Source organism: Leptonychotes weddellii, chromosome 7 (assembly GCF_054177405.1).
Source record: "Leptonychotes weddellii isolate Sample4059 chromosome 7, ASM5417740v2, whole genome shotgun sequence".
NCBI lineage: Eukaryota > Metazoa > Chordata > Mammalia > Carnivora > Phocidae > Leptonychotes > Leptonychotes weddellii.
The window spans coordinates 96,845,539-96,870,580 of record NC_138375.1 but is presented as its reverse complement, the minus strand read 5'-3'; the positions used below and the strand labels follow the sequence as shown (position 1 = coordinate 96,870,580).

At 38.4% G+C, this 25,042-nt stretch overlaps 1 protein-coding gene and 1 long non-coding RNA gene across 3 annotated transcripts in view; one reads left to right on the top strand and one right to left on the bottom strand.

Moving 5' to 3' along the window:
• Positions 1-11,290, top strand: part of CWC27 (CWC27 spliceosome associated cyclophilin) — a 193,941-nt gene extending 182,651 nt beyond the window's left edge. For both annotated transcript variants that reach the window (XM_081826812.1, XM_006732516.3), the window contains one exon: positions 10,666-11,290. In XM_081826812.1, coding sequence (XP_081682938.1) covers positions 10,666-10,828 — 163 coding nt within the window. In that variant the 3' untranslated portion in view covers positions 10,829-11,290. The remainder of the gene's footprint in view (positions 1-10,665) is intronic.
• LOC145722700 (uncharacterized) lies at positions 1-24,056 on the bottom strand. The gene is made up of 3 exons (XR_014147164.1): positions 23,350-24,056; positions 13,874-14,039; positions 1-514 (listed from the first exon to the last, which is right to left on the bottom strand). It is a non-coding gene; the product is annotated as an uncharacterized LOC145722700 (long non-coding RNA).
• Positions 24,057-25,042: the final 986 nt, after the last annotated feature.

The following is a 25,042-nucleotide window of genomic DNA, read 5'->3' as shown; positions in this document are numbered from 1 at the left end:
TATGTGATAAATATAGATTTATTTTCTTAATATAGTAAAATTTCTCACAAATCCATAAGGAAAAGCTGAATATCACATTTTTTCAATGGGCAAAGGATATATACACACATATCACAAAAGAAGAAATACATCTATAGCCAAATACATGGGAGAAAGGGAAAACAAAAGCTATTAAAGCAAAATAAGACACTCTGCCAATGAGGGTGTAAATTGATAAATCCTCTCTGGAGTGAAGTTAGACCATTCGTATGAAATACCTTAAAAATATACAAATCTTTGTCCCAAGAATTCTACTTCCAGGAATATATCCTAAGCATGAGTAAAGATTCTCTATTATAAATGATAGAAATATCTTAAACAAAAATAGGGAATCTATCAGCATGGGAAGCTTAAGAAGTAGAGCTAGGGCATGAGTAGATCAGAGAATTCAACCAGTGTCAGGAATCTCTCTCTTTTTTCTGTCTCCTGGCTCCATTTTCCTCTCAGTTGGCCTCATCCATCGACCAGGCTTCCCCTAGGGGGTGGGAAAGATGGCCGTCAGAAGCTCTAGGATCATGTTATGGTCAACCCAGTAGTTCTAGGAAATGTTCTTGAACCAATTCTGTTTGGCCTTTTCTAATTCAAATGCCCATGCCCTGATGTAATCACTGGTTATTCTGGGCAGACCTATTACATGTGTCCCCTTACTGGGACAAGGACAGGGGATGTCATCCCGCTCCAACAACATGGACTCAGAGTGGAGAAGGGTCATTTCTGAAAGAGAAAGAATTATGCTACCAAAAGAAAGAATACTGAACCAGCCTCTCCTCCCCAAAATTTCTACAAATAAGAAAATCCAAATTTTTCTTATTCACATAGATATTATTAGCAGCATTTTGTTTATAAAAGTGAAAATTTGAACAAGCCTAAGAATCCTACAACACAGGGTTGATTGTAAATTGTCTATAGGATGACATATTAGACATTTTTTTTTTTAGATTTTATTTATTTATTTGAGAGAGACATTACAAGCAGTGGGGAGGAGCAGAGGGAGAGGGAAAAGCAGACTCCCCACTGAGCAGGGAGCCCCCAATGCGGGGCTCGATCCCGGGACCCTGAGATTATGACCTGAGTTGAAGGCAGACACTTAACTAACTGAGCCACTCAGGCACCCCCAAATACTAGAAAATAATTAAATGATGTAGAAGTATACTTATCTGGGGCGTCTGGGTGGCTCAGTAGGTTAAGCGTCTGCCTTTGGCTCAGGTCGTGATCCCAGAGTCCAGTTATTGAGTCCCATGTCAAACTCCTTCTTCAGTGGGGAGTCTGCTTCTCCCTCTGCCCCTCCCCACCGCTCATGCACTCTGTCTCAAATAAATAAATAAAATCTTAAAAAAAAAAAAAAGGTAGAGTTATCCATGTAAAGAAAGATGATTGTGGTATAGTTGGGTATGAAATACAAATTATAAAATTTATGCATTATGATCCCTTCATATATATATATATATACACACACACATGTGTATATATATACACACATATACACACACATATTACATATAATACATACATGCATATATATATATGTACATAGAGATGTACAGGAAGCGATGTACCTATATATTTACAGTAATTATTGATGAGCTAGGAGATGATTTTTGTTTCTTTTTTCTTTTTACTTCTAAGAATTGTGTTACTTTGCACAAAAAAACCCACAAAAACAGTGAATATATATTTATCATGCTATGAAAGTTATAAAAATAAAATTTCTATAATCCTTTGATTCTGTAAACAGTTTCTACCCTTCGAATGGCTTGTAGTCTAGTATAGACTGGATATATTTTAAAATATACATATAAGCCTCCAAAGTTAGCTAAGATCAAAGAAGTTATATGTGTGTGGTATGTACACAAAAATATTTGAAAAAGTCTATGCAGTGTAATAGAATATTATGAAATGATAACTTTATACAAGCACAGTTTGTATGTAGCACATATACACAAAATACAAAATTAATTGAAATAATGGACTTGGTGGAGGCATGATGTTTGAATCTCACTCTAATTATGTGAGGTAACTAGGGTGCATATCACAATCTCCTCTTCACAGATGAAGAAACAGGCCTGAAAAGCAATGTGACTTTCCTACAGTAACATTTAGTGACTGAACTATAACTCAAACCCAGGTCATCCACCTGCAATCCACAAAAGTTTCCATAGAAAGTATCAGAGAAACTCAAAAGTAAGAGCAGATCCTGAAAACCAGGGCAGTCAGAAGATTTTTAGAAGGAAATGGGAATTACACTTGGGCTTTGAAAGGACAGGGGACACCGACCAGTGGGCAGGGGATGGTAGGACATTCCAGAGAAGTGACATGGACAGAGTATGCTGCAGGCCATCTATGATAGAGAGCTGGGTGTGGTCCTTTCAAAGAATCAAATGTGGGCAAAACTTGAAAATTGTTTTGTCTTGCTGAAATTTTTCTTTAAAAACAAACAGGGCTATTTTTGCTTTTCAAATGCAAATCTCCTTTCCAGTCCTCTCCCTCAAAAGAAATCTTCAACCAGATCATTTAAGTTTCTTATCTGTAGTCCTATAGAATAATAAACTTAAACAATAACTAGGAGTTATTTAGTTGGGTTCTTAGGAATTCTAATTTAACAGAAAATGAGAAGCTGTCAACACAATATACTAAAAACAAATTATGAGGATGACAGTTTCAATGGCAAGGCCTTTCAACACAAGTCAAGGGAGGCTGTCTGAGGGCAATATATGCATTTTTCCCCCCACCTCATATCTCAAAGACCAAGAGTACAAAAGACGAATGTCAATCAGTAGGCAATTTAAGTGGCCATTTGAGGAAGAAAAGTGTTGGATTTTCACAGCATATTTATGTTAGTAGTGGTGGGAATTCTTTGTTTTAGCTTTTTGAAATATTAGCCTTTTCTCTGGTATTGTGGAGTTTGAGAGTTACTGACCTAGAAAACTCAAGGGTTTATAAACATAATAGCTAAATAATTTGGAATTATATATTAATACTATTAAGGAGAATGGTGAAAAACACCAGAATTCTAGCCAAAGGTTTTAGAAGTGACTGGTTACCCAGAAACATTTTATTTATTCATCAAAAATTTATTGAGGGTGTTTTTCCTGCCAAGCATTGGTGACTGGTGCTGGTACAAAGGCAAGTAAAACAGAGCCAGCTGCAGTCTGGTGAGGGAGCCTAAACTAGAGAGATATACAGAAGAGGGTCTAACCCCACTGGAAAAAGAGGACAGGCCAGGAAAGGAATCAGGGACTCTTTCCCACAAGGGATGACACCTCAGCCAGTACAAGGGAGAGGAGAAGTGTATTACGATAGAGAAGCAGTAAGCAGGCAGGAGAGAACAGGTTTTGTTCAGGAAACTGCAAGTAATTCGGAATGTGTGGGATATAAATGTGATCAGAGAAGGTGATACAGGAACTTGGAATCAAAAGCCAAATTATAGAGGCCACATAAGAAATTTGGATTTCATTGTGTAGACAATGGAGAGCACCAAAGGATTTAAAACAAAAGAGTTTTCATGGCTAGATTTGTACCTTTGAAAAATATATATATAACAGAAAAGACCCAGATATCATCAACTACAAGGCATTCCTTAGTAATTAGATGCCTGATAGGAGAATGCCAAACCACCACCCTTACAGGGGCAGCCCGTGGGCCTTTGACTCTCCCACTCTGGGACCTCCAGCTGAACGGGGTGTCCCGACCTAGCATCCTCATTTCAGGAAGTATAAGGAGAAACTGAGACTGAGATTCTAAAGAGCAGTGACTAAAGACAATAATGGGAGAAAAATTTACAGTTAATTACCTTTTTTTTTTTGCAAGCTTTCATCTAAAAGAGAGGTGCCTTTTCCCAAAGAGCCTCCCACATTGCTCAAGACATTTTTGGAACTTCTCTTTTTGAATTACTTTAAAGGCTAGCCTGGGAGCCATACAAATAATCATTCTTGTCTCTTTATAGTTGGATTTAAAAATTTTTTTTATTCCAAAATAAGCACTACCCCACCTGATTTTTTTATCCTACTCACTCAACTTAGCACTGAATTAACTTTCTATTTATTCCTAAAGTTAAATCCATCTTCATTTCATGAAAATTTATTACCTCTGAAGACATTCAGTAGAGTACCTCATCAGGTACTAATATTTGAAAGGCTAATATTTCAAAAAGCTAAAACAAAGAATTCCCACCACTACTAACATAACTCCTTACCAGCTACAAGTTTCTTGACCATGAAAAAAAAAGTTTGCCTGTGCAGTGGGGGTGATGATAACATCTTTCCTGCCTCCCCCATACCGTTACTACTATGAAGATAATAGCAGAAAACACGTGAAAGCTTTTTGTAAAGAGCTGTGTCAATGGATGCTCTTCTTGTCGCCTCACGCTTTGCAGGCGATTCCAAAGTGTGCATTTGTTCTAGTGTCTGTGTGTGCATCTCCCTAACAGACTGTTCCCTTTAGGATGGCAGGGCCTGGATCATATTTGGCTTTGTGTCCCCGGTGTCTGACACAGGGTCTCACACATAAAAAGTCCTCAGATGTTTGTTGAGTGAATAATTGAATCGAGTTTCTTGTCTTATCTTCAAACCATATCTAAGAAAAGGATAATACACTTGTGATTATTCAGTTAATGAGCTCAGGGGCCACTTATGCTTCTTCAAATGAGTAGTTTGTCATTAGGAACTAGCTGTTCATCTCTGAAGGGGCCAGAACAAATAGCTGATGAAATAAATCAATGTAAAAATGTAAAGATTCTTAAACTTCAGTGCTGTGGGCTTAACTTTGACTGTATTTTAAAATCACCAGGAAAAAATTTTAATTACCAATTTAATTACCAACGCTGGGGCCCCATCCCAGCACAATTAAATCAATACCTCTGGAGGTAGAAGCCAGGCATAGTTTTTAAAGCTACCCAAATGATTCTTACATGCAGCCTATGTTTACTGCAGGGCTCTAGGATTAGTCTGTGAGAAACTGCTTAAAAAAAAAATCTGTCAAGGGGCACCTGCCTGGCTCAGTCGGTGGGGCATGTGACTCTTGATCTCGGGGTCATGAGTTCGAGCCCCACGTTGCACACAGAGTTTACTTAATAAAAAAATTAAAAATAAAAAACCTATCTAGTTTTACATGAGGGATCATAGTCAGTAGGAAAGAACATAAGGCATGCTCGCCCTGCAGTCTATGAGTAACAGCTAGCCGTTAGGTGAGAGGACCACAGTGGAAAAGCAGCAATCAGTATGTGCTGAGCTCTGAGAGGTCATGAAAAGGTGGGCTTGTGCTGAGCATGAGACTTTCTGCAGAGCTATTAGACATTTTAAAAGTTTATCACAGAAATAAAAGATATTCCCTGCCCACAAAAGGAGGTCAAGTGTTAGTTCAGCAGACCAGCTAGTACCAGCCAGCAGGTCTGGCCAGTACAGAGGATCTGGGGGTTTTGCTTTACAACACAAAACACCATTCTCAGCACTGGGAATACAGTTGGGGACAAGACTCAAACCGTCTCGAATAACTGACAGTCTATTCACAATTAAGTAGACAGCCAGTTACAAAAGGGTAAATGATGAAAGAAATGAAATAAGGTTGGTGAGATAAGAAGATGTAGTTGTTAGAGAGTTTTAAGGGTCTGGCTGAGGTAGTTCAGTCTAATACAATAGTCAATAATTCCTGGTCAAAGAAATGTATAAGAAAAATTATTTTAGGGGCACCTGGCTGGCTCAGTCAATAGAGCATGGGACTCTCAATCTCAGGGTTGTGAGTTCAAGCCCCATGTTGGGGGTGGAACCTACTTAATTAAAAAAATTTTTTAAAGATTATTTTAGAACCCTTGGAGGATTAGAAGAAGGAGAAATAATACAGATGTAGAACATTTAGAACACCTACAAAAATCTAAAGGTGGGGTGGTAAGTTCCTAAATTGGCGAGACTTGGGAAGGAGTGGTTTATAGAATTTTCAAAGAAAAAGATGGCTGTTTACACGATAGAAGCATAAGTAATCTTAATGCATTTTAGTCAGAAACAAGTTATTAATACTGGAATTCTATATTGCACTACTTACTCTATGTTTGAGAATAAGTACCTCTCTTGTGTTCTCCATTAATATTCATTACTGTCATTTCTTAATCTAGTTCATGATTGTGGGAGAACTTTAAAAACTGGATGTCAAAATAGTGAATTTAGTCAAGGTCCAGGTCCTTTTCGAAGAATCAGTTGTTTACTTTTGTTTATAATTTCATACAACCCCATATGAAAAAAAAGACCTTATTCTACCAAATAACCTCTATGAAAATGTAAGCCTCCATATTTCTGTAAAACACTAAAGTCAATGTTCTTATTTGAGAATCTGAGCTTATGTAAATTTTTTATTAATCAGAACTAAATTTTTTGTCTTTTCCTTCAAGTGAACAAGTTCTGGGGCACCTGGGTGGCTCAGTCGTTAAGCATCTGCCTTCGGCTCAGGTCATGATCCCGGGGTCCTGGGATGGAGCCCCACTTCGGGCTCTCTGCTCAGCGGGGAGCCTGCTTCTCCCTCTCCCTCTCCCCCTGCTTGTGTTCCCTCTCTCGCTATGTCTCTATCAAATAAATAAATAAAATCTTTAAAATTCTAAAATGTTCATATGTAAATGATCAGTGTGCAATTAATTCCAAAAAATTAACTGCTCTTGTTGGGCCAGTTCCATCACCAGACACACAGAGTGAATAGTATTGAGTTATTGGGACATACAAACTTGTAAATGACCAGACCCTTATGTCCTTCAGTTAAGTCTGTAGTGTAAGTCTGCATGTATATTCTCAGAGGAGGCTGTAAAATGTGGGCATGCTTTCAATTCATGCAGTCTGTGATTTATGGAGGCACATAGGTCAGGAGTTTATTATGCTGAAAATCATAATAACTGTTTTGTTTTGCTTTTTAAAATGAAGTGATCAAAGCATGTTGAAAGATAAATGGGTGAACCATTTTGATTATGCTTTTATTTCTATTAAAGATTAAATATTATTGCTGAGTAACCAGCCATGCTAAGTATTATGATATTAAAGCTGAAGTAGTTTGTAAGCTGATAGCCCCCTCTTTCCTCTGGGTTTAGGTTTGTTATTAATCAAAATGTTGGACTTGTTTAGTGCAGTGGTGTATGATACAAACAGTTGAAAAAGACAGCTACTTTAATTTATGGCTTTCTGTTTTTTGCAAATTTGTAGGAAAATCTGTTTCTCTTTGTGGACTTTGTGCTGTTGTTCACATGTCTAGAGTTCATTTCTCATACCAGAGCCAACTAAATCCAATAGTTGCAAGCTACTCTCATGGGATGGAAAGGAGGAAGGTGCCTATAAGGTTTTAATTGACAAGTTCTGGTAAAGTCATTTTTGAAATGTGGGCAGTCCCTAATAGAAATGGATATTACAAAACATCCATCTGTATTTTTGGACAGAGAGAGCAATAATTTTTGAAATAGAAAAATGTGTATATAGAAAGATATTAATAAGTTAACTAAAGACAGTGGTTTTGTTTTTCACTATCAATATAGGAGTATTGAATAAAATTGTTTTAAAGGGCATGTTTCGAGCTACTTCCTGGTTTCGGCTTAGGTATCTGCACAAGAATCATTTGCTAAACACTTACTGAAATGCAGTGCAGGGTCTGTACTCTCCACGATGTGTAGTAAAGGACCTTCAAAAGGACATCCTGCCACCCTTCTAAACTTGTTCTTCAGAAGTGGAAATACACTTAATTCCTAAAAAGTATACTTTGTGGGGAATGCAGCACAGATTGTAAGATGTGTCAAAGAAAAAGACCACCTCTCATTACCTGAAACAAAAGGTTTAATTTATTACTTAAGTAAGGAAGAGCTATGCTTTTAGGCCCAGTCTCTGAGCAAAGTGGGTTGCAAATCTTACACAGAGTTTTGGGGTCAGGGATTATTTGGGGATTGACATCAGTCTCAGAAGCCCCATTACTCACGAGAGACTGTCAGTGATTGGCTGGCTTTCAGAAATATGTTTGCTAGAGAGCCCACCATTGATTGGCCAACTGTCAAAAGCATAAGGCTGTCACTGATTAGTTGGCTTTCAAAGGTGTATTTACTGAACTGAGTTGTCACTGATCATTTAGGCCTAAGCAAATTATCATTAATTGATTAAATCCAGTTTGTGTTTCAAACTGGTTCTAGTTGTTGTTTGTTACCATGAATGTAGAACAATCAGACTTTTTCTAGGAGTTGGAATTTTTTTTATTCTCAGAAGCTAATAGTTAAACACTGTAGGAAATTGAAAGCATAAGAAAATCAGACTTGAGGAATCCATTTAAATAAGCAACGATCTTATGATGCATTTCCTTTTTTTTCATATTTGTAGCTTCTAGTATTTTATTAGTATCTCCAATTGAAAAGTTATAATCAAAACCTATGAATACCCTATCTTCCTCCTCCCACAAAGAATCTACAGATTTATCCTACTAAATTGTATGATTATCCATGATAAAATTGATGCTATTTATTGTTACCATAAGCTTAATTCAGAGCTCTTTTTTCTATTTCTTCCATTAAATATATCTGCTCGTTTTCAAAGAAGATAGAAACAATTTAAAATGGAAACTTAGGAAGCATGGGCCTCAATATCACCATTCTTGAAATTATCTATCAGCATGGTTTTTCCCCTGTAATTGCTATGATAAAGAGGTCACTATACTTTCTGATTTTCTTTTTTTGTTGTTTTGTTTCTTTCTTTTTCTTTTTTATATGGTTGCCATACAATATTGCATTAGATTTCGGTGTACAGCATAGTGATTCAACCATCTATACCTTATACTACGCTCACCACAAGTGCAGCTCCCATCTGTCACCATGCAACACTATGACAGTGCCATTGACTATATTCCTTATGCTGTGCCTTTTATTTCCATGACTTATTCATTCCGCAAGTGGAAGCCTGTACATCCTATGCCTCTTTACCCATTTGGCCCATCCTCCCACCCCTCTCCCCTCTGGCAACCATAAGTACTCTGTATTTATAGGTCTGATTCTGTTTATTGATTTGTTTTGTTTTTTAGATTCTACATCTAAGTGAAATAACATGGTATTTGTCGTTGACTTATTTCAGTAAACATAATACCCTCTAGGTCCACCCATGCTGTAAATGGCAAGATCTCACATGATACCTTTTGTAAAAAAGGGTGTTTACTAAAGCAAGAGAAGTGTAAGAAGTCGGCAGTTGTGACGGGTGATAGGGCATGTTCATGTATTGAAATTAGTTATGAAACTTGATGCAAATAACAAATTATTAATAATGAAGTATAGAAATGAGCATCTGATTTACCTCATTTAGTAAGTTAAAGTAGATTCTAGGTCATCTGTATAATAATATCACTTGTACTAATTGCATTCCAGTAAGCTTTTCTGGAATGGAAGGGGTGGGAATAGAGTTAAGACTCAACTTGTCAGCCCTCGAGAACAGTAGCTACTGAATCCTTAGTACCACCAATATTGTAACATTTTATTTCCCACCAAAATCTTTTCTTCAAAATCTGAATATATCCATGAGAGTTTATCACATAAGTAAACTTCACTCAGCATTTGTGTTACTGCAGGGAAAAGGGGTGGGGGATTTGTGCTAGTACCTACTGCCCAAATCTCTGCTTATTCAGGGGAAAAGAAATTCATGTAATATTTGGGTTTCATGTGAAAGTTACAACGGGTGTATGCGGAGTGTTAATCCCATAGGCAATTTAGCCCTATCAGCTGTGATAAAAGTGTTGGGTATGCCCACTTTAAAATTGCTTAACTAACAGGTGGGAAAAGCCTTAGTAGTTTTGTTTATATATCAAAATTGAACTTTTCTCTTTCCAAATTCATTCAACTGCCCTGAAATCTGGTCTTTGACTTCCCCATTTATTTCTGACACCTCCTAATGGGGGCAGAGCTAATCACTTACATATTTCCCTGCTGCTAAGGATAGCCAGCTTATGACCACTTATGATTCAAGCACATGTTGATACCTTAAGACCAGTAAGCATTTGATAAAGTGGGAAAGCAGGATGGTTAAATTTGTTGTAATCAACAGTAAGAGGAGGAAATTAGTCCATGGAGTTACGCCAAAGCTTAGTTTCCTTGTGCGTGAAAAAAAAAAAAAAAAAACACCTTCTTTTTTAACCCTGCAACTCCCCATTAAAGGCAGTCATAACACCATTTGAACAAGAATTTTCTTAACACATTCCTGACTCTTGACCCCTTTAACTACTGAAAACAAAAAGATCAGATGGGGTGGTTTATTGTCTGGAGTTCTGCCCTGCAACCCTGCCCACTCTCGCTAAGTGAGTGTGCTCTTTATAGAAGCTGGCAGAATGTTCTCTGAGTTTAGTTGAAGGAACACTTCTGGGTAGAATTCCTTTAACCTCCCATCAGGAAAGGACCTTCAAGTGAAGACTGAGGCAAAGAGACTCATTACTAAAAATACAAAGCAACAGAACAAACTCCAGACATGTTTTTCAAACTTAAGTGTTTTCTGAGAAGTTGGTTTCCATGTGGTATAAGCAGCAATAAACAATAAACCCATGTTGGTGTTCTATACCCTTATGGTTCATTATGCCAAGGACAGTAGAGTATAAAATTTCTACTTTCTGTTCTGCCAAAATCACTGAACCGTCTCTCTCCCTCTTCAGGATGTCGCATGTACTTCAGTTTGAGGATAAAACCAGAAAAGTGAAAGATGCAAGCATGCAAGATTCAGACACATTTGAAATCTATGATCCTCGGAATCCAGTGAATAAGAGAAGACGAGAAGAAAGCAAAAAGCTGATGAGAGAGAAAAAGGAAAGAAGATAAAATGACAGTAATGTTAACTAGAACTAGCTAGAAATGTGCCTGCAATAAGTGGCCTTATAACAGCCATTGTTCCCAACAGCATCACTTATAAGGGTGTGAAAAGAAGTATTTTCGAACCTGTTGTCTGGTTTTAAAGAACAATTATCTTGTTATGTAAATTGTGGAATGATTTAAGCAAATGTTTTTGGTTACCGGTACATGCTTTTTTTCCCCTCCATTTGACCTTTTATAGTGCAAAATCTGAAATAAAATAAATTTCCTGCCAGTTTACATGTTAACTATTTGTAGACTGTGCCAGCCTGTGTGTCTTTTTATCCTAAAATATGTGAAGGCTTTGTTTTCAAGATTTTTTTTTATAAGAAGTTCTTGCAAAAAAGAATATTTAAGGGAAAGCTCCCTGGCATTCTGTTACCACATTACTAAATTTAGAATATAATAAAAAATACATACTATAAAGATTGATTTTTGTTGTTGTTGTTTTGGATATAAATATCTAAAAATAGCCAAATCAGTAAGACTCAGTAGCCCCATGCCTTTTTTTTTAAAGATTTTATTTATTTATTTGACAGAGAGAGACACAGCGAGAGAGGGAACACAAGCAGGGGGAGTGGGAGCGGTAGAAGCAGGCTTCCTGCTGAGCAGGGAGCCAGATGCGGGGCTCGATCCCAGGACCCTGGGATCATGACCGGAGCCGAAGGCAGACGCTTAACGACTGAGCCACCCAGGCGCCCCAGTAGCCCCATGCCTTTAATGCTTGAGGAATCCCCAAGGGAATATTCTCACCTGCATCTAAGCCAAAGCCTGGGTTTTACAGATATAATCAAGACACTAATACACTAAGTAATATCAGCCAAGCTTACTGCACACACTGGCCTAATACGGAGCTCCTGTCTACTCCTCTGTCCTTCTCAGCTTAGCAACAGCAGGAGCACATGCAGAGGTCCCATTCTAGCAACAGAACTCATCAAGAATTTAGCCTTTGATGACAACCACGCATACTGGTTATTTACTATATATTATCTATATTTTACTCAGTTTTTCTAGAATCTGATTCCTCAAATTATACCACAGGCTGACTTTCAGTTACCTAATTAAACCTCACCAGCCACATCTTTTCAGATAGTGTCTCATCGCCTCTCTTTTTCCAAATGTAATCCAACAGACTTTCTCTAGAGCACTTGTTCTCAAAATGTAGTCCCAGATATTACACTGCAGTGGCAACAGCATCACTTGGAGACACGTGAGAAATGCAGATTCTTGCCATACTCCCCATCACCACCACCCCACCTCCAGATTATTGAATCTGAAACTTTGAACCCAGAGGATTTGTTACACAGATTGCTGGCTTCACTGCTGATGATTCCATCTTTGGAGCATGGCAATATCTAGTAAAGTTAAAGATATGCATATCCATTTATCCAAAAATTCTTTTTTTTTTTAAGATTTTATTTGTCAGAGAGAGAGGGAGAGAGACAGAGAGTAAGCACAACAGGGGGAGCGGCAGGCAGAGGGAGAAGCAGGCTTCCCGCTGAGCAGGGAGCCCGATGCGGGACTCGATTCCAGGACCCTGGGATCACGACCTGAGCCGAAGGCAGATGCTTAACAGACTGAGCCACCCAGGCATCCCCCCATTTATCCAAAACTTCTAATCCTATGTCTGTCCCCTAAAGAAATTCTCACACATTGCTCAAGGAGACCTTGAGGGAGAGGAAGAGGGAGAGGAAGAAGCAGGCCCCCTTCCGAGCAGGGAGCCTGCTTAACCGACTGAGCCACCCCGGTGCCCCTTAGTTATCCATTCTTTTGTTGATGCTAAGCATTGAAGAACAATTATCTTGTTATGTAAATTGTGGAATGGTTTGTTGTTGATGCTAACCATCAACAAAAGAATGGATAACTAAGGGGCACCGGGGTGGCTCAGTCGGTTAAGCATTTGCCTTCAGCTCACGTCATGATCTCAGGGTCCTGGGATCGAGCCCCGCATCAGGCTCCCTGCTCAGCCGGGAGTCTGCTTCTCCCTCCTCCCTCTAACCCTCCTCCCTGCTTGTGCTCTCTCTCTCTGTCTCAAATAAACAAAATCTTTAAAAAAAAAAGAATGGATAACTAAGTTGTTGTATATCCATACTATAGAATACTGTGTAGTGACGATCAATAAACAAGTTATGTGTTAGCTTATCTTGAAAATAATGTGAGAAAAGGGAACCATCTCTATAAAAATTTAAAACATGCAACACAGCATTCTATTTTGTTTAATGATGTACACATGTAGCAAAAGTATAAAAACACGAATGAAAATAGTGGTTACCTTTGAGGAGGTAGAAGTAACATAGGGGGCTTCATTTGTGTTTGTAATGTTTCATTTCTTAAGGGAGATGTTAGGTACTCAAGCCTCATTATATTCTCTCTATATTCTAGTATGCCTGAAATATTTCATATTTTTCCTTTATGATCATATCTAGAACCTGAGGTGAGAAGACAGAAGGACTCCCAATAGTAACAAGAACACTTTTTTGCTTCAGAAGTAGGAGAAAGTCTCAAAGAGGAGGAGAGGGATAGGATAGGGGTGCTCTGGGGAAATATCAACACACTCAAAAGTAGGGTAATTAGTAGACACCAACCCACCAAAATATAAGCTAGTGTTTAGAAGTGTGCCCTATCTTCCCCTCACTACAAAGTTATAATATCAGTTGTTTTACAGATATTCACAAAGCAAAATTATGTTTTCCAAACTCACGAAGTTTGTTGGTTATTAGGAAATACATTAGCACTGGATTTGTTTATATTGAAGAATCCTATAGGTTTCTCTCCTATTTCTACCTGAATGTGTCCATCTTTAAGAATAGAGGGGACCACAGGCCTCCAGAGAACAAGCCAGAAGAATATTTGTAGGCATAAAAATATAACTGAGTGACAAATTAAACCCTCAGGTTGGTTGAATGCTCCTTATCCTGCTTTAACCACAAGGAACAGAAAAACCTGAAATTTTACAGAGATTAGAATCCCATCTGAAAATTTCACCATGATAGTAAAATTCACTTAGAACTTAACTGCATCAGGGCGCCTGGGTAGCTCAGATGGTTAGGCATCTGCCTTGGGCTCAGGTCAGGATCCCAGGGTCCTGGGATGGAGTCCCGCGTCAGGCTCCCTGCTCGGAAGGGGGCCTGCTTCTTTCTCTCCCTCTGCTGCTCCCCCTGCTTGTGCTCTTTTGCTCTCTCTGTCAAATAAATAAATAAAATCTTAAAAAAAAAAAAAAAAAGAACTTAACTGCATCATAGCAATAACAATTTTTTAAAGCTTAAGAACATAGTTAAATAGGGGCACCTGGGTGGCTCAGTCGGTTAAGCGGCTGCCTTCAGCTCGGGTCATGATCCCAGGGTCCTGGGATCGAGCCCCGCATGGGGCTTCCTGCTCGGCAGGGAGCCTGCTTCTCCCTCTCCCACTCCCCCTGCTTGTGTTCCCTCTCTCGCTGTGTCTCTCTCTGTCAAATAAATAAATAAAATCTTTAAAAAAAATAAAAATAAATAAATAAAAGATCATAAAATTTGAAAAAAAATAACATAGTTAAATAATCTATTAAATATGGTATTAAATGTGCTTATAGTAAAGTCTTTGGCATATCACAGGAATGTTTGGGCAAAAAAAAAAAACCTGTTCAAAGACAAAAAAAATAAAAAACATGTAAGAAAATTAAGCTTTATAGTTCTTCTAATTTTCTATTTATTTGGGTTTACTTTTCTTTTATGTGTCTTGCCATAGGGATGTCACCCTGAAACAGTGAAGTCTATCAGCATTCTTGTTGGTTGTCTATCACAATCCTGGACCTTCTGGAGATCAAAGAGAAAAGCAACTCCTGGCAATTTTCGTCTCATTTTCTGACTAGCCATTTTTTCACTTTGGTTAAAGCTGTTGGCAAAGTGGAAGTTAAAACTAATCCTAGACCTCTCCTTTCTCAATAGGTAATTGAAGTAAATGCAGATCTCCAGAATTTTTAATGGTGTCATATCAAAACACATATTGTCACATGCCTCAGCTTTCCTTATGCTCCAAAGCCACACAGTCAGTAATACATCTGCTGCGTTCTTGACCATAGAACAAGGTCACTAAAATGTGTGAGATGAGTGGTTTGCTGCTGTTGTTTTTAGAACAAGTTCAATAAGCTACGGTGTCCTTATCAAACTGTCAGTACCAAGTTTCTTGATAGGATCTGACGTGTGAGGTACATAAACCTGTTCTGTTGTATCAGTGTGGCCTGTATGGAAAAGGTTAGATGAATGCAGAATATTGCCCAAACATGCTGTTTAATCTTGGTGATAACAAGAAAAAAAAAAAAATAGAGGTGTGAAGTGAGTTACCATTGAGGGTTGTATCAGTATAAGTAATTTGTATGTACGGGGTGTAGAGAAGTTAAGAGGGGTTACATTCTTTAACACTGTCATTCACAAAAAAAAAAAAGAAAGAAAGAAAGAAATCAGGTCTGGCTCCTCTATGGCTTTGGCTCCATTCCAGTGACTTTATACAGTTTATCAGGTGCTACCACTTCTGCTTACTAGAAAGCAGGAAGTTTTCCTGCCACACATATATTTTATCTTCTTGTTTTACCTTTTAATGAAAGGAAGTGAAACAGAAGCCATATTTTTTTTATCCTTTCTAAGAAGAATTTGATGAAATTTTAATTCCAAGAGAAAAAAAAAGACACAAATCCTTACGAAGACAGGTATTAGAAGTCCCCTGCTTATAGAAAGAATACTCATTTATTCCCCAAAATCCCCCTCATCAAACCATACAGGAATATCTTTGTCACAGGTGCTAAGAGTTTCATTAATCCCTGTGCAGAGTTATTTTCAGTGGTGTACTGGTAAAATGGAAAGAAACAAAAAGCCCTGATTTGTAGCATTTGCAGATTTCCATGGTGTAAATACCATGGCGGACTTCAAGCCACCAAAGGAAGCCCCAATATACAATTGGTTATTTTTCCCATTCTGTTTCACCTCAAGCTAAAAGCTTATATAGTAACTCTTGCACTGGCACTAAAGAACTCACAAAAGCTTTTAAACTTTTTCCAAGATCACAATCTTCATGTGTATTTCTATTTTATGTGATTACTTCACATAATTTGGTCAAGTTCTAAGTTCTAGTAACATCTGCATCCTATGTTTTTATGACTAGTTTGTATCTTCAGATTCTTTCAACAAAGTTTCCCAGAGCCACTTGGCTCACATTTATTTTTCCCTCTGCCTGTCATTTTTGCCCCAGTCATATGTCCAACTCAAGAAGCAACCACATCTCACAGAAAAAAAGTAGGGAGGAGGAAGAAAAGAAATGTAATTATAGTTCTTTGAATTATTTCCTATAAGTGATAACATACCAATTCATCATTTAATTTTTTTAAAGGTATTTTGGGTTAGGAATAAAGAATCCTACCTGGAGAGAAAAGAAGACTGGCTTCTAATTAAAATGCAGACAGGAGTCTGGTCTCTCTCCACATCTGCTGGAAATTATTCCTTTAACGTTAGATCATGGTATTAATTCATGTTACTTGTTCAGCAAAAACAACTTCTAGAGGCTTTCTTCTCAGCACCAGTCACAAAGAAGATATTCTTGGTCTTTTAGAAAATTAAGTCTCTCATCTTCATGATGCCAAAAATGGATAATTGTTGCTAAAGTTCTGATACTTTTTACTAATTAAAATAGTTTTGAGAGCAGGAAACTCTTAAGTGACTTTCCCATTTATTTTCTGAATTTAATCTAGTTGGAGCTTTAATATTCAAATTTTTAATTGAAGGGTATCATGTATAGAAAATAAATTACTAAAGTAGAATATATTTTATGGTTAGTTCTCAATAGTTATGCGTACACTTACAATTTGTGCGTTTCCTCTTTTTTTGATGTGTACAAATTGTTCTTCAATTTGCAATTTTCGAGGAAATACTCTATTTAGGGTAAGAGGAATGTAATCATTTTACCTCTGTTCTAAAGTTATACTATATTGTTAGTGTAAATGAATAGACTGATTAAGAATGGATACTATCTCCCAAGCAACTAAAGAATTCAACAAGTGATTTTTGAATAAATTTAGACAAGTTATACAGGATAGTATGTGAGGCACATGTCCATTTTAGAGTGAAATTTCATAATTTCATTATATGGTCTTCATGTTCCATCAATGATATGTCCAAAACTAACCTCTCATCTGCACTTGCTTGCCCTGCCTCCACCAGTCCTGCTTTCTCCGCACTGTCACCCATCTCTGCATTGGCAATACCATCTTTCCGGTTGCTCAGGCTAAATATTTGCATTCCTGTCTTTACATCACACCCCACATCCATTCTGTTACAATATTCTGTTGGCTGACACCTTCAAACCATATCCAGAATTTCACCATTATTTACCACTTCCTACTGTTACCACCCTGGTCAAAGGGACCATCAACTTGCACATGGACTACAACACTAGCACCATAACTAGTCTCCCTGCTTCACACTTGTTTCGCTGTAATTTATTAACATAGCAGCCAAGTGAAACTTTTTAAAACAGAAGTCACATAGTTATACTTCTGTGTTCAAAACCCCTCAATAGTTCCCCCATTTAATTCCGAGTAAGAGCCCACAAACTCACAATAGCTACAAGACTCTAGATAATTGCCACCCCTCCCCCTTAACCTCTGATCTCCTCTCTCATTATCCTCCCCATTGCTCACTTTGTGCCAGCCACACTATCCTTCCTGCACTTCATCAAATGAGCTAGGTGTGATCCACCTCAGGTGCTTTGTACTGAATGAGCCCTCCATCTGAAACACTCTCCTCAAGATGTCCAAATGGCTAACTCCTTCAGCTCCATCAGGTCTGCTCTCAAATGGCACTTTTTCAATGAGGCCTACAGCAATTGCTCTACTTTAAAATTGCAACTCATCTCCTCCCCATGTGCTCAATCTTTCTAAATTTCCGTCTCCCATTATATTCAATAATATGATAAACACCTAAGCACTTTGCCTTATTAATGTATTTAACTCTAACAAACAACCCTATGTAGCAGGGGCCCTTGTTGTTATTTCACAGATGAAGAAACTGAGCCTTAGAGAGGTTTCTTACTTATTATTTATCATCCAATCTCCTACCCTAGAGTGCTCTACATGAGGGCAAGAATTTTTTTCAGTTTAGTTTACTATTATTCCAGTGCCCAAAACCATGTCTAACAAATAGTAGACACTTAATAAATACTTGCTGAATGAATAAATCAAGCAGTACATTTTAAAAAGTACCCAATATCATGTTATTCCATATTTTATCATTTACTATCACCATCATTTCACAGAGTTAGAACATTTTTACACTAAAAATGAAGGAAGGATTCAACCGCAGTTCAGGGACAGCTCTAACATTTGAATAAATTTAGCTTTAGAAAAACCTTACTACATTGTCTTTTTCTCATTTTAACATAAGACACTTTGTCTCAGATGGGCATTGATCCACAGACCAGTTTTGGGGAACCACATTTCTGTAGAGAAACAAATTTCTACCCATATTCCCTGAGTACCTGCTCTTTTTTTAATTTTTTAATTTCAATTAATTAATATATAGTGTATTATTAGCTTCAGAGGTAGAGTTCAGTGATTCATCAGTCTTATATAACACCCAGGGCTCATTACATCACGTGCCCTCCTTAATGTCCATCACCCAGTTACCCTATCCCCCCTCCGCCCCCCTCCAGCAACCCTCAGTTTGTTTCCTATGATTAACCATAGAAGACTCTTAATCATAGGAGTACCTGCTCTTTATAGAAAGCAATATTCTAACTCCTGAGATTAGAAAGAACTGAGGGCCAACATGTAATGTGCAGAAAGTAAGGCTATAAGTCAAAAGAAAGAATAGACAAGAAAACTGGGCTCTTACAAAGCTTATAATGATAAGAGCAAAAATTTGATGGATAGTTTATGCCAAACATTCTTCAAGGCACTTTATCTGTAGTAACTCTTCCAATCTTTATAAACAGCTCTATAGAGTAGGCTCTATTATTATTTCCATTTTACAAATGAGGAGGAGATCTGAAGCTTAGAACAGTTAAATAATTTGTCCAGGTCACACAGTAAGTAGAGGAGCTAGAATTCAAAACAAGAGTGACTCCCAGAGTTTCTGTCCTTGATCACTAGGATACATACCATGCCTCTCATTACATAAGCCAGCCTAATACTGACCTACAACGTTTATAATCTAGTGAGGCAAAGGGGGAAGACAACACCCAAAAATAAAATACAGACAACAGTGATTTCATTTGAAACTAATTATATATGTAAAAATGCTGGTATGAACCAAAATTTCAGTTTGGTGGCATTAATCTAGAACTGCTTCATGGCAGAGGCAATTTTAACCATAATTTGGAAGGAAGGGAGAACATGGCATCGAGAAGACAGGTCATGCTTCAGGTGGAGAGGACATTGTGCAGACAAGCGATTAAGATAAATGCCGGAGACAGCAATGTGTCTACATAATGCCAAAACATCTGGTCAATTCAGTTAAAAAAAAAAAAATCTCTATCAATGTAGTGAATTTCTTCAGTCAATCCAGATGTTTGGCATCTTGTAGACAAAACATCCAGATGATTAACTGAAGATTTGACAGAGTTGACTGGATTAACCAGATGTTATAGCATTGTATAGACATGGTGTCAGGACGTTTGCTTGGCTGGAGTGGAATCCAGCTGTAAAGGAGATAATGGTGCAGGCAGTGAGAGGAGGCTTTGGAGCAGAGGACCTGGAGGTTCGATTTGATGCAACTGGGAGCTGTTGGAGGACGAGTGTGATGGAAATGATGCTTCAGGAAGAGGATTCTAACAACTCTGAGAAATTAAAAAAAAAAAAATGGTGAGAGGAAAAGCTGTAGACAGGAAAGAGGATGTTAGGGGAGTGCAGGTGTGTGTGAGGTAATTAGAGCCTGGACCAGAATCAGGCTTGGGAAAGCAACAGGAAGGAGCGGATCTGAAAAACATTACAGAAAAAGAACAGGAAGTCATGATGGCTAGACAAGGGAGTGAAAATGCACATCACCCTAAGGTTGGAAGTGCTGAGGCCTGGGAAAGCAGCTGCCTTCAGCCTCACCACAGTAGTAAAACAAGAGGGGATCCCCAAGAGACTCCTCCGCTCAACCTCTGTTTCAAAGGCCACAGCCAGGCCCATAGGCAGAGGGAACTTGAACCACAAACACATCTCTCATACTAAGTAAGGGTCCTCGATCCTTTATGAGCCACCTACACTGATTTCCCTTCAAGTCCAATTTCATAAAAGGATTGAGAATGCTGGATTCAGGTTGTAGGTAGACATGATTTCAGGGAAAAGCCTAAAAAGATGGTATTTTAATGGCATTTGCTTTTATACAGCATATAATGTAAACCTAAGATGTATAGGGGTTTGAGTAAATTAGATGAAGTGAGATTATGAAAATTTACACAATACATATATAACTTGACAGATTGACATTCTTTTTTTTTTTTTTTTAAGATTTTATTTATTTATTTGACAGAGAGAGAGGGAGCACAAATAGGCAGAGAGAGAGGGAGAAGCAGGCTCTCTGCTGAGCAGGGAGCCCAATGCAGGGCTGGATCCCAGGACTCTGGGATCATCACCTGAGCCAGAGGCAGACGCTTAACCAACTGAGCCACCCAGGCGCCCCCATCGACAGATTGACATTCTAAAAGCCTGTTAACAGAAACAAATTAATGGCTGAATCTAAGAAGTTACAATATATTTTTTTTAAATCCTTAATTTATGAAAGCTTGGAATGTTCACCTGTTGGTATTTTGCAGATTTTTTTTTTAAATTCCAAGTATCTGGGCGCCTGGGTGGCTCAGATGGTTAAGCGTCTGCCTTCGGCTCAGGTCATGATCCCAGAGTCCTGGGATCGAGTCCCGCATCGGGCTCCCTGCTCCTTGGGAGCCTGCTTCTCCCTCTGCCTCTCTCTCTCTCTCTCTCTGTGTCTCCCATGAATAAATAAAAAAATTAAAAAAAAAATTCCAAGTATCTTACTTGATAAGAATCAAGTTTATAAGGAGACACAAATTCCAATCTGTTAGATTTAAACTACGCTAGTTGTATAATAGCATGCTCATGTGTATTAAAAAAAGTATTCTAAATATCCATGCAATTCATGGTTTTACAAATTTGCCGTTTCAAATATTTACAGCCCCAGGCTTATCAGCCTACGTAGCTGTTGTGTGCCCTTTACAAACACACCCAGGTTTTCTTCAACTACTCCCTTGTTCAACAGAGAAAGAACCTTCAATAGAAGTTAATCTCTCTTTGTTCATGGTTTGGTACAAAACTGAAAATCAATCTCTATTTCTCTCTTTCCTCCCCCTCCTCCAACCAGAAGAATAAAACAGAATGTAAGATCATAAATATCTGAACATGTTTCAGAGTCACCCTGGAGGAGGCAGAGGGGCAGGAAACTTGTTAAAATCAATTTCCCAGGCCTCAGAAATGACAAGTCCATTGATCTGAGGTAGGAACCCAAGAAGCTATTGTTTTTTGTTTGATTTTTAACAAGCTCTCCCAACTAATTCTGATGCCTGGTTTCTGAAAATTGTACTTAGACGGGCTGCCCTAAAGCAGAATGCTTGAGAATGGGAAACAACTATTGGACATGTGAACCTAAAATGGTTAAAACAGATTTAAATCTTCTTTTCTTAACCCAAGAAATCACATCCCTTCATTATTCCTTTATATAATAAGCTCCTAGGTAAATTCACTGTGTTCTTTGATATGCAGAATTTTCCAGAGAAACAACATAAAGTTAAGTACACCTATGCAATCAACCTGAGCAGCCTAGAAGACAAGGAGGACAGCTTGTCTGTTCTCAATTCACAGCACTTCCCACTAGAGCCCTTCCCCAACACAATGTTTACATGATGGGGAAATGTAACAAATGATCTTGGTAAATCTCTCTAGTGCTCCAAGGCTAAGTGAGTCACTTATTTATCAAATAGAAAAAAAAAAAAAAAAACAGTTGAGTTCACTGAAACAATGGGTAATTTATCCAGGTATTTCAATATAACCTTCCCACAGCCATCGTTTTATAAGAAATACCTTGAAATTAGTAGATAGCTAACTAGTTATTCAAAAGGTAAATCAGTGAAATATTCCCCAGCGGAACATCAAGATTAGAGTGTTTGTTCTTTTCATATCATCTCTTAGGTGCCACTTTTTTGGCAGCACCAACTATATACTACAGTACAAGAAAGATTAGTGGATTTTTTTTTTCCCGGTACTATTGCTTCATTGGCCTTAAAATCAACTCATTCTCTTAAATCTTCTTCCACGGATATAGGAAAGAAAATAAATTGGGAGTATTTTGTTAGAGGCCCTCATTACCCAAGGTGTCACGATTGAAAGTCAAATTTACTTTTTATGTGCTTCAAATGATGCTTTTGAAGCACATCGAAGATATTACAAGTAAGCCAAGTGGTTTGGACTTGAGCAGTGATTCTTTCCCACTTATCCATTCTCCTGCCACTTTCAAATCTCATCTAGCAACCACAGAAAATGACCTCATGCCCAAGTGGGAGAAAGTCAGGACAGGATAGGATTGCAAAAGAAAACCTTCATGAATTTTCAAAGCACAGAAAGTACCTGCATTCTGATATAGGTTAAAACAGAGAGAAAGATTCATTTCCAGGATCTCTTTCTTATCACCCACATAAAAATATTAATCTTCAAGGCCTCCATCTTAACCACAGTACTGATAAGGGTAAAATAATAAACGTATTCTCTTTAGAGTATTTCACTGATTCCACAGCTTTGACACTATAGCATTGAAATGCCTTTTGAGTACTGTACTTTTTTTTCTTCAGGGTCATTACTAGCCCATATGGTGCCTTTGTGTGAATTAGAAAAAGGCACTCATTCCCCAAGACACTTTACTTCCATATGTCAGAAAATTGTGATAATATACTGACTTTGTTTGAACAGGACACTTCGCCACATCTGCAAGAAAAACTGAGATGATAAATATCAAATCTATGTTGCTGGTGATGTGAATCATGTCCCCTTACTCAGGATACCCTTGTGCAGTGATCAGCAGCTCTTCCTTCTCTCCCCCTTCACTGTCAGGCTTCTCCATGTGCTAGCCAGCCCAAATGGTCCCGAGAATCTTACTGAAACTCTAGTAAACTGCTCTCTCAAACATCACTCATGATATTCTTCCTGCCAAGTTCAAATCTACCTTCTTGGAATTCTCTCCTCCTACTTTTAATCCTGATTTCTCTTTCTCCCTTTCCTACTAGCGATTCTTGTTCTGTTACTGTTTTCTGTGGGCTCTGTTCTTAGGCTCTAGTTCTGAGGAATCTGGTCAATATTCCCTGAGATAAAATGGCCTTTGGAGCTAAGGCATTTTGCAGGTGGGAGCTAAAAGGACTGCCTATTCCACACAGCTTAGCCTGAACCACTTCACTGTTTCCCATAGCAAATATTCCAGTAAATATTGGTTTCCTGTAAAACTTGGGGCATAGGTCTCTAGATTCAGTGACAAGACAATAACCTGTGACTTGTGCCAGGAGATGTTCCATCTCATGTGCAGAGGCCCATTACTTGTTCAGGAAGCGGATCTGGAAGTTCAGATTCCACAGTAACTGAAGAGACTTCCATCAGCCACTCTCCAAGATCACAGCCCTCTGCCTCTGGCCTCCAACATTCTGCAGCACTCTGAGAAAGATGGTTCTTCACCAAGCCTACAATTCAAAAGCCACCCAGTAAGATGAGGAACAAAGACATTCTTTGCAGCCCTGTAAGCTGTATGAGTAGCTAAAGTGTCTCTCTACAGGCTAGGGACAGTCCCAAGTTTAAGAATTAGATCTTCATGCCCTACCAGGTTGGGGGAAGATCGTGTTCCTGAATGACATTCTACTATGTCCACGACCTGCCTCCAGCTCCTGGGTGAACCCTCTCCGTATGCATAATGTGGGAAAGTATTTCGTGCCTCTCTTCAAACAAAACCTTCTCTCTGCTAACAGGGGTTAGTAATATGCTAGAATGGAAAACACACCCCTCTTCTCTCTCCTTCTCCCTCCTTTAAATATGTAAGACAATGTCTCCTGAACTTACTAGAAAGAACTACCTAAAGAGGCAGCCATTTCAAAATCCATGGTGACCAAAGAAGTCCTCCAGCACCTGAATGCCCATTCCCTTTGCCTTGTATCCCACATTATCCTCACTGTTGGTGAGTAAAACATGTCCCACCAATAAGGGAAAAAATGTTTTGTTTTGTTTTTCTACAAGTGCACTTTTCCTCCAACCATCTTAGGTGCAAAAAAATGAAGTAAACATTGACCTAAAAATGTTAAAGCACCTTCAAGAACCAAGCAGTTTTTCCCCCTTCTCAGCCAATATGATGCAGGCAAGGTTTGACATTTCCAATGAAATCTAAAATCACAATAGGGCTAAAAAAATAATCTTAGTGGCCACTGGCCTGACATGAGTCTGGTTAAACCTTAAGGAAACTCTTCCAAGATAGGAATTAGATGCTTCAAAATTTGTTGGAATGTGGTCAACAGAAAAATAAAATTTTAAAACCTGGTTTGCTTGCCTGAAGGACCTCCATGAGGTAGACTCTATACAGGAAACAATTCCATCTTCCAGAGTGAATATTCACTCATTTTCTTTTCCAGCCAGGAGTTTGTAAGAAGCCAGCAGGCAATGCAGTCATGTGGTAATGTCCTTCCCACTGCCAAGATGGATTAATGCTGGGAGAGCTTACAACTGGTGAGTAATCAGTAGTGCTTGCAGACCCTCCAAGATCCCCAAGGTGTGATTATTTTCATACGTCGATTTCTGTCATCATCCTCCAAAGGGTGCTTTGTCATTTCCTTTACTCTTCCCTCACTGGACTCTCAAGCCCATGTTACAAGGACGACATAGTTTCCAAGTCATTGCCAATCTCCTTCTCAAACCAAGTTGGTGAGCACTTTAGAGACACTGCTAAAATGTGAAGGCTATATTAACAAAATTATACTAGTTTTTTTTTTTTAATGATTCTGGAAAGGTATGAATAGTTGTTTATTAAAATAAGATTTAGAACCTAACTCTCCTCTAGACCCACTGATGTGGTTTATCATGTGCCTACCTAATCCTCAGGTTGATATCAAGGTGTCAAGGAACTATTAAGATCTCAGACTATGAATAACCAAATTGAAACAACAACCCCGGGGACGCCCGGGTGGCTCAGTTGGTTGAGG